Raw genomic sequence first — 12,839 nt, 5'->3', positions numbered from 1 at the left:
ACTGCTGAAAGAGAAAGAGAGAAGAGGAGTGGCAGTGTAATATTAAAGGCCACCTGCAGTGGTGACATTTGACAGCAACTTATAAAATAGTACTAATTTCCTCTATATGAAAACCTAAATTAGTATCTTACGTTTTCTGGTAGCGTATTGATACTTCCCTGTGTCTTCTCCTCCTCTGTAGTTGGAGTACAATAACTTGGCACTGCTTTTGGAGTCAAAGACTTCAAAGGCAACTTTGGAGTGCTAGATGTCAGGGACTGGATATAGTTCCTGGTACAAAGAACACAATGACATGTGACCATACAAAGTTTGTAGCTGTAGTCTGTTTTGCTTCAATTGACCATACAAAGTTTGTAGCTGTAGTCTGTTTTGCTTCAATTCTCTGCAATGTGTAGAAAATCTGCAGCCAGATTATCGAAAGCAATGAACATGCATCTGAAAACATGCAGATTAAATTGTCCAAATTTTGAAGTATCTTAGCCTGAAATTCAAATGAGGTGGTTTTACACAATGAATTTTGTGTGAAGTAGGTCAAGATCTGAAATGCTATATTAGTACCTTGCTGCCAAGTCTGTAGGCTGGACTGGAGTCAACCTCCTCAATTTTGTAGCGTGAGTAGTGGGCCTTACTGTACACGTGCTGTTAAGCTCCTCCATGATATCCCCCAGAATGGCATCTTCATCAAGTTTCACAGGGGCCTGCAAAGAGAAGTAGTTCATAGGGCTTGCAAGAAGTCTGTCTGTCTGTCTATTTATCTATCTATTTATCTACCAATATGGAGAGTGGTGTAGCAGTGTATGACCAGTAACTTGAAAATAATGTTCCAACAGGCATGTGGAATACGAATAAGAATTGTACACAGTGCTTGAATCTCTGAAGAGAGGTAGGAAAACTACATCAAGAACTTAGCTCAGCTAACGAGATCATAAAATTATTAAAGAAAGATGTGGACCTGATACAGTGATATGCTAATGTAAGTACTACTCGAGATCATACGAATGCTGATTGGCATAATATGAATGGGAATATAAGAAGCAATGAATGGCAGACAGTAAAAGACAACAAGAAATGGAAAACTAACATGAGGAATAATGCACGTAAACCACAACAATTAACTACAATTCTAAAGCAGTTTGCAATACTCAGCAAAATACCCAGTGACTGTGATGGACAGAAGCAGTTAGAATGAATAAATAATAAACCGTTAGATAGAAATAAAAAGGAATTAGGGAAAAATAAATTCATATTAATGGGGGACAGTCATATAAAAGGATATGCATCCAAATTATTGAACCCAGTGGACAAGAAATTTCAGGTTATGGGCATGGTACTGCCAGGAATATGAAAACAAAATATTGTGCAACTGTGTGAATAGGAAGTTAACTCCCTAACTTGGGATGATATGGTTATACTATGGGGAGGCTCAAATGTTGCAAAAAATGAAACAATGAATGGACTTAAAGACACTTATGAAAGTTTACAAACAGAAAAAAAAATACAAATTTTATTTTAATTACAGGTCCTCACAGATATGACTTAATGGACTTCTCATGTGTTTTATCACCCTTCTTGTGAAGTGGTACAATAATAGACTCTTTCCACTGATCAGGCAACTTTTCCTTATAACAAATTAAAGTAATTAGATTGTGGACCTTAGAACATAATATTTCGCCTCTCACGTGAATAAGTTCTGCCAGAATTTGATCACTAACTCGCGATTTATACCGTTTCAAATTTGCAATAGCACTTTCAACCTCAAAAGGGCTAGGATCAGGTACTAACGGCTCAGCTGTATCGATTTCTGTCTGCGTAACATTCCTGACCCTATGTACATTCAATAACTGAGAGAAGTAGTTTCTCCACCTATTCAAAATGTTGTGGGAATCTGCAAGCAGATCACCATTCTCATCCTTCACTAAGTTACTGCTAGTCTGGTAACCCCTGTTAAAGTCATTTATTCCTCTATACAGGTCTCTAATGTTCTTGTTCTTACTGTTCATTGCAAGCTCATCAATTTTGTCTTTCAGATATTCTCCTTTTTTGTTCCTGAAATGCCTGATGGTTTCATGTCCTATATTGTTCAGATTATCCCCATTTAACTCGTTTGGATCCTGTAACCACTGCGATTTGGCCTGCTTTCTTTGATCTAATAATTTTGAGCATCCTTCATCGAACCATGGCTTATGCTTATTCGGTTCATAATAACCTAGACTCTCTTTGGCGGATATTTTTATATTGTCTCTAATAGTTTCCCAAGCTTTATTAACATCCACCTCAGTTTCCAAATTTTCCAAAGCTGCAAACCTATTTGAGATTTCGATACGATACTGTTCTTTACCCTCCACCTCATTTAATTTCTTGAGATTGAACATGGAACATCATAAAAAGTGTAATATGAGGTAATAACAAATATGATAAACGAAATACAGATAACAATTGTGATGATTACTCCTTAAAAATTTATGCAGAGAAATTCAATAATCAGTTTTTAAAAATGGCTGAAAGTATCTCTGGTAAAATTAAGGATAAAGATAGAATTAACATCAACAGCACTACATACTCGCCATTTAACTTATCCCAGACTCTCAATCTTCAATATTTTAATACATTGTTTATTATAATACTTCTTCAGGTGAAATTGAAAAAATCATAAAAAATCTTCCTTGGAAATATTTATATGGGTATGATGAAATATCCTTGAAGCTAATGAAAATTAGTGCACCATTTATCAGCTCTCCCTTGTTACATTATTAACAAATCATTATCTACAGGAGTTTTTCCAACTAGATTTAAATGTTCTATTATAGTCCCTGTACACAAGAAAGGTGACAGTCGATTTGGATTCAGGAAGAGTATCAACTGAAAATGCAGCTTATGTATTAATACATGATATTGTCACGTATCGGGCGTATATCGCGACAAATAACTTCTCGATGTATTTGATGTAGCGAATTTTANTCACTGCTGGTGTGGGGGGGGGCTCGGCTTTGCGCAACATGTCACAATATTTTGACAGCCTTAAATAATAGAAGAATATGTGGAGGTATATTTTTCGACCTGGAAAAGGATTTTGACTGTGTGAACCATGACGACCTCTCACCGTAAAAAAATACAAATGTCTCAAAACCTGGAATCAAGCCTTGGAAACCTCAAAAGAATGGAAGACAACAATTGGCAAAGAATATGGACTACCCTCTAGGTACATGGAATGTGAAAAACATCAATAAACCAGGTGCCATGAAATTGGTACTAGAGCAGATAGATAAGCACAATATGAAAATCACAGCCATACAGGAAATTAGATGACTGGGTAAAGGAATCATGGACTTAAAGAAACACACTATATGTCACAGTGGTAAAGCAGAAGGCAATAAGAAATTTGGTGTAGCCTTTGTAATAGAACAAGAATTTAAAAGCACAATAATAGACTTTAAACCAATTAGTGAAAGAATTTGCACTTTGAGAATTAGAACGAAATTTTTCAACATGACGTTGATGAACGTGCACGCACCTACAAAAGAAAAAGAAGAGGAGGTCAAAGACTATTTCTATCAATAAATGGAAGAGATATATGATTCAATACCAAGTAATGACATAATGGTTATTTTAGGGGATCTTAATGCCAAAATAGGTAAAGAGAAGGAATACAGAGGAGTAATTGGGACACGAAGTTCACATAAAGGAATAAAATTAATAGATTTTGCAGAAAGTAAGAACTTGAGCATCAGCTCTACATACTTCCCGCACAAAAATATACATAAAAGAACATGGGCAGCACCAGATGGGGTAACCTTCAATCAAATAGATCATATCCTCACAGAGAAGCGATTGCAATGAATATCCTGGATGTAAGCACATTAAGAGGGGCCAACTGTGATACTGATCATTACTTAGTACAGGTTAAATACAGATGTAAAATAAGTTGTCAAAGATCCAAGCAGTATGAGAAATGTAAGAAATTTAATATTGACAAGATTACGGAGAGTGATATGAGAGAAGCATTTCAAAATAAAATTAAAGAAATTAATGACAATAGAGCAAAGAAAGAAGTAATGGTAGAAGGGATATGGGTAGATTTTAAAACTGCAATAATTACAGAAGCCGAGAGGACTCTGGGATATCAAGGGAAACAGGATAATAGAGAATGGTTCGACGAGGAATGTAGGGAGAGTATAAACCTCAAGAATAAGAAATATATGGAATTCATTCATTCATCTGTAATCTGTCAAGACGACAGGTCCACAGTCTCTTCCAAAACAGTTCCTCCACTTGATGCGATCTAGAGCTTTCTCCTTCAAATATGGAAAGAACAACAAGAGCAAGAAATGAGGCGTATAAAGAAGCAAGAATGAAAGCAGACAAGATTTGCAGGAAAAAGAAACGGGTCTTTTTAATGAGCAATTACTGCAAATGGAAGAAGACTTCAAAAATAACAAAACAAAAAATGCCTTTGGTCAAATCAAATATACGAAGGAAGGTTTCAAACCAAAAACAGAATTTATCCAAGACAAAAAAGGGCTTCTAATAAATAATACAACAGAGATTATGAATACATGGAAAGAATATTTTGAACAATTATTAAATCAAAATCAGAATATGGAAGATAATGAGGACAATGAAGAAGAAAATACAGATGGATAAGGGGAAAAGGAAGAGACAATAGAGCCCCCAACAAAGGAAGAAGTGGAAGAAGCATTAAAGGAACAAAAACTAAATAAAGCACCAGGAGGAGATAACATACCAGTAGAATTATAAATAAAGTGTGGGAAGAAGAAAAGATACCAGAATATTGGGGAAAGAGCATAATATGTCCCATATTTAAAAAAGAGGATAAATTAACATGTAGTAACTCTAGAGGTATATCATGACTACCAACAGCATATAAAATTTTAACAAGGATACTAAAAAAGAGACTGGATCCATATATAGAAAAAATAATAGGAGAATATCAATCAGGATTTCAACCCGATAGTTCAACAATAGACAATTTATTCACCCTGAGACAAATAACGGAGAAATGTTGGGAATTTAATACAGATATTTACTTATGCTTCATAGATTTTGAAAGAGCATATGATACAATAATAAGGAAGAAATTAAGGATGATTATGTCCACTTTTGGTATTCCAACAAAACTAAGTAGAATAATTAACTTAACCATGACAGAAAGAATCAATCAAGTTAAAATCCAGAACCAGTTAACAGAATGCTTTAAGACAAATCAAGGATTAAAACAGGGAGACAGTGTGGCACCATCACTATTTAATTTGGTATTGGAATATATAGTGAGGAAATGTAAGGTAGACACAAGGAACACAATAGCGTGTAAACAAATGCAAATAATGGCGTATGCAGATGATATTATTATAGTATCGAGATCCATAAGAGCAATGAAGGAGACATATAAAGAAATAAAAACCATAGCAAAAACAACTGGCTTAGGGGTGAATGTAAATAAAACTAAAATGTTGATACAATCTAGAAGGAATCCAAGGCAAACTGGAGAAATTAATATGGAAGGGGACGGGATAGAAATAGTTGAAGACTTCATATATTTAGGATCAAAATTCCACAAAGATGGTGAGATAAATCATGAAATAACAAGAAGAATAAGACTAGTGAGTAATGCATATTCCTTGTCACTATCAGTTTTAGATCAAAGGATATAGACTGAGTGATTAAAACAAAAATACAACAATAAAACAATGATAAGACCGGTGCTTTATTATGTTATTATGGATGTGAGGGTTGGACGCTAAACAAGAAAGGGGAATCAGTCATCAATTCATTCGAGAGGAAAATCCTAAGATGAATTTATGGACCAATAAAAGAGAATGGGATATGGAGAATAAGATATAATAAAGAGCTATACAAATTACATAAGGAGCCAGAGATCTCAGTGACAATAAGCTTAAAAGATTGCAATGGGCTGGGCATGTACAGAGAATGGATAAGGAGCGTATCCCAAAGAAAATTGTATATAGTACAATAGGTGGTAGGAGACGTGCTGGGAAACAAAGAACTAGATGGATTGATGTGGCGGTAGAAGATGCGAACAAGTGAATGGGTGTAAGGAACTGGAAGAAAGCAGTGCAGGATAGAGAGCAATGGAGGGGCTTGAAAAGGGAGGCCAAGGCCCGACATTGGGCTGTTGCGCCAAAGAAGAAGAAATGGTGTAATGTATTCTTTAATTAAGCCATGTCTAGGAAATAGATATCAAAGGGTAAAATTTAAAAACAAATTATCTAATTGGGGTAAAATTACTACAGGTGTTCCACAAGGATCGATCTATGGACCATTATTGTTTCTGATTGATATAAATGACTTACCATCTTATACATAGTGTTGAGACCCATTAAATACCTCTGTTGTATTATTTGCTGATGACATAAGTGTAATAATCAATGAATCTAGTTTCAAACATTTTGAAAAGAAACTTACTATGGTGTTTAGATTTATGAATGAATGGTTTAACTCAAACTTGCTTTCTTCAAATTTCCAAAAGACTTGTGTGCATTTTTTCACCAAACAAAATCCTACCAAAAAATTAAATACTAATATGGAAATAAACTTTTATTAGAATCTAATGAGGTCAAAATCCTGCCAATAACACTGGATAATACTATACCTTGGAAAAAATATATTGTACCAATTACAGGCAAACTAAATGAAGCCTGTTATAAAATTAGGAAATCCAAACATTACTTATGTATTGATGTTCTAAAAACGGTGTACTTTGCCTTTTTTCATTCAGTAATGTCTTATGGCTTGATATTCTGGGGAAACTCAACTCATAGCAAACATGTTTTTAGATTGCAGAAGAGAGCTGTTCGATTAATTGTGGGAGCTGGGAACAGAGAATCATGTAGAAGAATTTTTAGTCAACTGAAAATTCTACCTTTGCCTTCTCAATATATATATTTCTTGATGACGTTTGCAGTTGCTAATATGGAAATGTTTGCTGAAAATTTCAAGCTGTACGCAGCAGTAACTAGGAATAGTTTGAACATGCATCTCCCTTTGTCAAATTTAACACTTTTCCAGAAGAGTCCATAGTATACTGGACTTAAAATTTACAACAGTCTTCCAGGTAATATAAAACAATTGTCCAAGCACAAAAATCAATTTAAGAAAGCGTTATTATAGTTTCTACATTCACATTCATTTTATGATATAGATGAATTTTTACCTACAGTGACAATAGAACTCATTAAAGGGGATTTTTACTTGTGTTGTGCAGTGAATGCCAACTCCCGGTAATATGTTAACAGTGAATTAACTTTTTGTTAAAACACACCCCTCATTCTTCTGCATTTCCGTTTTCAAATTCTCCAATTTGCCTGCTTGATTCAAGGTCCTTACATTCCATGTTCCAATCTTGTAGCCATGATGTTCCTTCTGATCTTCGCACTTTTTCTTGTTGTAACGCCTGCATGACATTTCCTCTATAAACACTACCCCCCGGAAATCCGATTGGGGTAGTAGTTTACCTCCAGATTGTTTTGTCTCCAGAGGAAACATCTCGCATACATGGTATCTCTGTTTTTGGAAAGAGACTATCCAGGAAAAGTGATGTGGTAGTTTTTCCATTTGCTTTCCACATCGCAGTACAACAGCCGTTGAAACCACTCTGATCATGCCTGTTGCTATACGAACTTGAACCATCTCGAGCATCATTTGCTCTGTGCTTCAAGTCGCTACTGATGACGCTGCTTCTGGCATCAGTTTTTGGTGTCTCTCTTCGTCTGATGCCTACCCTTTGACCTGTCCAGCAAGGGAGGTCCTCCCAGTTGCTACGCTACCACTGCTATAGCTCTCAGGGTCCTTGGCATACTCAAACCCCCTCACCACGATAAGTTGGAGACACCGAGGGGGTAAACAGTAATGACATACAAAAAGAAAATTGCTGAGATTTGAGACAAGGACAAGAATCACCACCAATAAATACAGGATGTCCTGATGAAATGTATCCAAAATAAAATTATATCTCAGAAAGCAGTTACTATTCACATTTATGTGTTACAACAGGACAAAGGGAAACAATCAAAGTTTTTTTCTGAGTACATAACTTTCCAAGTAGGATTTCAATATTGGCTCCCTTGGTGGCATGACAAATATCCAGATGATATTCGACCTTGTTCCATGTTGCTTGAAGCATGTTTGGTGTTGCCATAGCCACAGCGTCACTTATGCAGGCTTTCAGGTGTTGCATGTTGTTGACCTTAACCTGGTAGACAATGTTCTCCACATAACCCCACAAGAAAAATTCCAGTGGGGTTAAATGTTGTGACCTAGGAGGCCATGCGACTGGTCCACCTCTGCCGATCCATCTCCCAGCCATCTCTCTGTCCAGGTGATTCCTAAAATGGTGGCAGAGAAGTGGTGGTGGCAGAGAAGTGGCGGCACATGCATGTAAGCCAGGCACAAAAAAAAACTTTCAGAGTTTTCCTTTCTGATGGCATGAACCAATAAACCAGATACATGTATAACAATTAGTTTCCAAGATATCATTTTTTTTTTATTTTGAATACCTTTCACCCAATAAATATATTTTCTGGCATGCACAACATGTGCTAGTAAGGTAACATACTAACTTTATGGTACAGGCCGATGGACCCTGTTCTGAACCATTCAAATTCACATCTTCACAATGTATTTCTCAAACTTCCCCTTTCATCCACCTATCTTTATGTCTCCTAAATGGTCTCTTCCTTTCAAAATCCTGTATATTCTTCTTGTTTCAACCATCTCCCTCATAAATGCTACATATGTGGCTTATCTCAACCTTTCCAACGGAATAAAGAAGTACGCTTGTAATGAGAAGAGGATGTCATGTTCGCACATCTGGATAAAATGTACATCATCTTCAGAAGGAACAAATATTTTAAAAAATACATGCAAACCAATGAATATGAAAGCTGTTACAAGCATCCAGTATTTTCCACTAACTTCCTCTACATTTACTCCTCCTTTGCTACAACTATATCATTTTAAAATTGTAAAGGTTCTCTAAAATTCAATAATTTTTATATTGAATTAAATTCTAGAAGAAGGTATAGAATTCTTCACAGGTACAGCAGTTGTTATTTATAAGAATTACAAATAAACACTATTAGAATTTTCCTCATGAAAAAAAGTCATTTGGAAAATGGGAAAACAATATGAAAACAGCAATCCAAAATGGACTGCCTCAGGATGTGACAGGTAGAACACACACTCACGTATGCACGCATAAGAAGCCGAGTTTTCAAAGCCAATTACATATTAATTTGAAGAATAAAGCAACACAATGTACTTCGAAAAACAGAGACCTCTATAGAAATTATCACCTACATAAACAATCTGGATTCAAAACATTGAGAGACAGTGCTTCAGTCTTTCTCTACCTCTTTTTTCTTCTTTGCTGGCATGTTCATAAGCATGGTTCTGATGTTGCTAGATTTGCCAGCAGAATCTGAAGACATCTGATTAATCTCCTTTCTTCTATCCTTCTGTCTCTTTGGTCCAACTCTTTCTTTCTTATTTTGTGATGCAGCAGATATAATGGACTCATCATCCAGGTCATCATCGAATATCTCACGTCCATCTTCCACATATCCACAGCCACCTACATACAAAATTCATCTATATATAAAATACGTTTGCAATCTATATATCGTGACACAATTACATGGTCCACTGCGAGGCAACAGCTGGGTAAATATATTAACAACACCGAGACCATTGGTTGGCAACGCATATGCACATTACAATGGAAGAATGGTTGGGATCTGTGTTTTCTACATCAGCGACAGTTACAGGAGAAATCAGACAGCGAGTTAGTAGTGATTTGCACTGGAGAGATCAGTTGCAACAAAAGGGTTAGTTGCAAGTCAGCTGCCATTCAGCGATGACACAAACACAGAAGCTGAGGAATCTACATTGTTGGGAGCAGTAGCCTAGCAACTGCTAGTGAAGACAAACTGACAAAATTTATTGTGTGCTGTAGTGAGAAGTGGAGTGTCTGAATTAGTGAGAGCGTTATAATTAATTGTACTAATGATTTATAAGTGTTCAATAATTCCAATTACCAATCCAAAACCCATGTCTAGTCACTTACATATGACAATTTTAAATCCTGTAAGGTATTGAGGAAAACTGACTAAAGAGTTTTCTTACTACGGTTTTGAAAGAAAAGTTTCTTTCCTTCAGAGCCATATTTTTAAGGTTCATGGCTGTTGATTCTATTTTAATTACAGACAACAATCGAATAAACATTAATTAATCAAATTTTATTATCCTTAATACAGACAATATCCATCTCATTTCACTGTTATCACTACTTTGCCATTGGAAGCAATATGAGGTATAAGCAACCGCAGCATGAGCTCCATCATACAATGTTATGAAGGCTTCACCACATGAATATGCATACAAATACACAGAGACACACACAGGGGAGCATGCACAAAAGAAAAAGAAAATCGAGACACAAATGTTGAAATATCATAACTCTGAAACAGTGGCAAATCAGACAACTGTGTTAACTTTTCTGCTCCAAATTATCTCAATAACTGCCTAAAGTATTACAGTATAATCCTGTACCACCTGAATAAGATTATTCAATGTCCGCATGAACCAAAGACAAAATCTAACAAGTCACTCATATAATCTGGCCTTCATGTGCTCAAGACTTGTAAATGTACATGAACTAACCTAAATAGTTGTCACTTATCTGCAGAGAAAATTTACATATAAATATAGTTCCTGTTATGTTTCTCAAACAGAAAACACAGCCTAGCTTACTCATCCATGTCAATGATTTAATTAAACACATTTTCACACAAAGAAGAAAATGGAACAAAAAGGGTGGGGAAGGGAATAAATGTTGTACTTTGAACTAGACCACATCCATATTAATCAAAGTCAGAACCTAATATGCTTCAACTATATCTTCTAATGTGAGCACAAACAGGTAGATATACTGAGCAAGTTGGTTTTCCTTAGTCCCTCAAAGAATATGTGAGGAAAACAGCTTAATTAGCCCGAGACATCTTCCTTCCAAATCCTCTCCAATTCATCAATTATCCTACTATTCAGCGTTAGACAGTCTAGATACTGACAGCACCATAAAACAAGCCATAAAAAAACAGAACAAACACATGAAAACATTAAAAGTTCTTTGTGTTCTAAATTTAACCAAATTTATTAAATTCAGCATATCATACAAATTGAAATACCTACGTTGCTTTTCTCTACATCTGTTCTCAATTTAGTGAACATCTGATATGATAAAACAAAAGTTCACTTAGGTCTCCAATTAAAAATGTCATTCATAACTGGTCTACTAAAAACAAAGGCCTAAAAATCCTTAACCATATCTGCATACAACTACAATGTGAAACTTAAAACTGTCTTTAACAGCTAGTTAGAAAACGGCATTAAATATGCTACTTCACACACATCACATATGCACCCCCCCAACAAGCGTGAAAATACTTTTGGATAAATAAGTCAGATAACTAGGATAAATATCTAACAATATCCATGGATTATGCTGTGACAAATCAACCTCTTCTTCTGCAGCTTCACTCCATTTCCACTTTCATGGTGTTATCCATCCCGTAGCATCTTCAATTAGAAGCTATGTACAAAAGATGAAATATGGAGAGAAAAAAGAAATCTATGGGGGAGTCAGAAAAGAGATCACAAATGGATATAAAATGTAAAACATCTGATATTCGAACCTGGAAAAAAGAATTTATTTTTCAACATATTCTCCAATATTCATACACCTGCCCCACAGCTTTACCAGGGCATCAAAACCTGCAGCAGAGAAGTTTTTTGACTGTTGTCTCAACCACTTCTGCACCTTCATTTCAACCTCATCAGTGAAATGTTTGCCACCAAGGTGGTTTTTTAGCAGACCAACAGATGGAAGTCAGTAGGGGCCAAGTCTGAACTGTAAGGTAGATGTTCAAAAAGTTCCCATTGTAGTTCTTGAATTCTCTTTATTGTTTGCATACTGTTCTGTCATGAGGATGGTCCAAATATGTAGCATTTATTGAATTAAATCAACATAAACAACTAGATAGGTTTATTTTGAAGTCGTGTTATGCTGACAGTCAGAGTATCACATATCTTGAATTCTCTCCTCAGTTGCTTGGACTGTATGGGGTCTGGCATAAGTATCCATTTTTCCATTTAGCCTGGACATTTTCTGCGAACTCCATCCCAAAGCTTCAACAAAACTTCACAATATGATACAGAATTCTCATTTTCACTGCAATTCTGAAAACAGGCTAAGGGCTTCCAATCAACCTTACAGGCAAAACTTTCACATTTTGCCCTCTTCCTTTCCTTCCCCATACATGCGCAGATAAACCGGCAGGCTTCATGCCACAGCCACGGTCTTCCAGCCTATATTGCTGAGACACAACGCAAGACAGCAGCAGCAACTGAGAGATTAGCCTGTCGGTATCATCACACACGTGCGTTCCACCTGTCATGTTCTACGTCCTGCAGGTAGAACTGACAGACTGACGGGTTTCTACAGTCCAACAGTCCAAGCAATTGGCCAGCCAGCCGGCCGGCCACACAACACACCTCAGTTTTGCCTTTCAGTCTTCAACTGTGCAGGTCAACCGGGAGGCCAAACTGTGTGTGTATGGGGGCCTTAACAGTATTCACTGAGAATCCCAAAACGTGGTAAGCATAACCTTCCCAGCTGATGGCATACCTTAAACTTCCAGGTTGAAAATGATCTGGGATACTTCCATTGCAATGAAGCATGCTTTCATCCAGGATGGTAGTGATGCACCCATGATTCATCCCCAGTAATAATAATAATAATAATAATA

General features: G+C 36.2%; 1 protein-coding gene across 3 annotated transcripts in view; it reads right to left on the bottom strand.

The window, feature by feature from the left end:
* Nucleotides 1-12,839, bottom strand: part of LOC111863202 (DNA polymerase alpha catalytic subunit) — a 103,073-nt gene that overhangs the window by 83,908 nt on the left and 6,326 nt on the right. For all 3 annotated transcript variants that reach the window (XM_023849291.2, XM_023849290.2, XM_033750960.1), the window contains exons 3-5: nucleotides 9,387-9,607; nucleotides 559-698; nucleotides 132-270 (exon numbers count right to left, since the gene is read on the bottom strand). In XM_023849291.2, the coding sequence (XP_023705059.1) occupies nucleotides 132-270; nucleotides 559-698; nucleotides 9,387-9,607 (500 nt within the window). The remainder of the gene's footprint in view (nucleotides 1-131; nucleotides 271-558; nucleotides 699-9,386; nucleotides 9,608-12,839) is intronic.

This window comes from Cryptotermes secundus, unplaced genomic scaffold (genome assembly GCF_002891405.2).
Source record: "Cryptotermes secundus unplaced genomic scaffold, Csec_1.0 scaffold586, whole genome shotgun sequence".
NCBI classification, from domain to species: domain Eukaryota; kingdom Metazoa; phylum Arthropoda; class Insecta; order Blattodea; family Kalotermitidae; genus Cryptotermes; species Cryptotermes secundus.
This window is presented reverse-complemented; position numbering and strand designations above follow the sequence as displayed.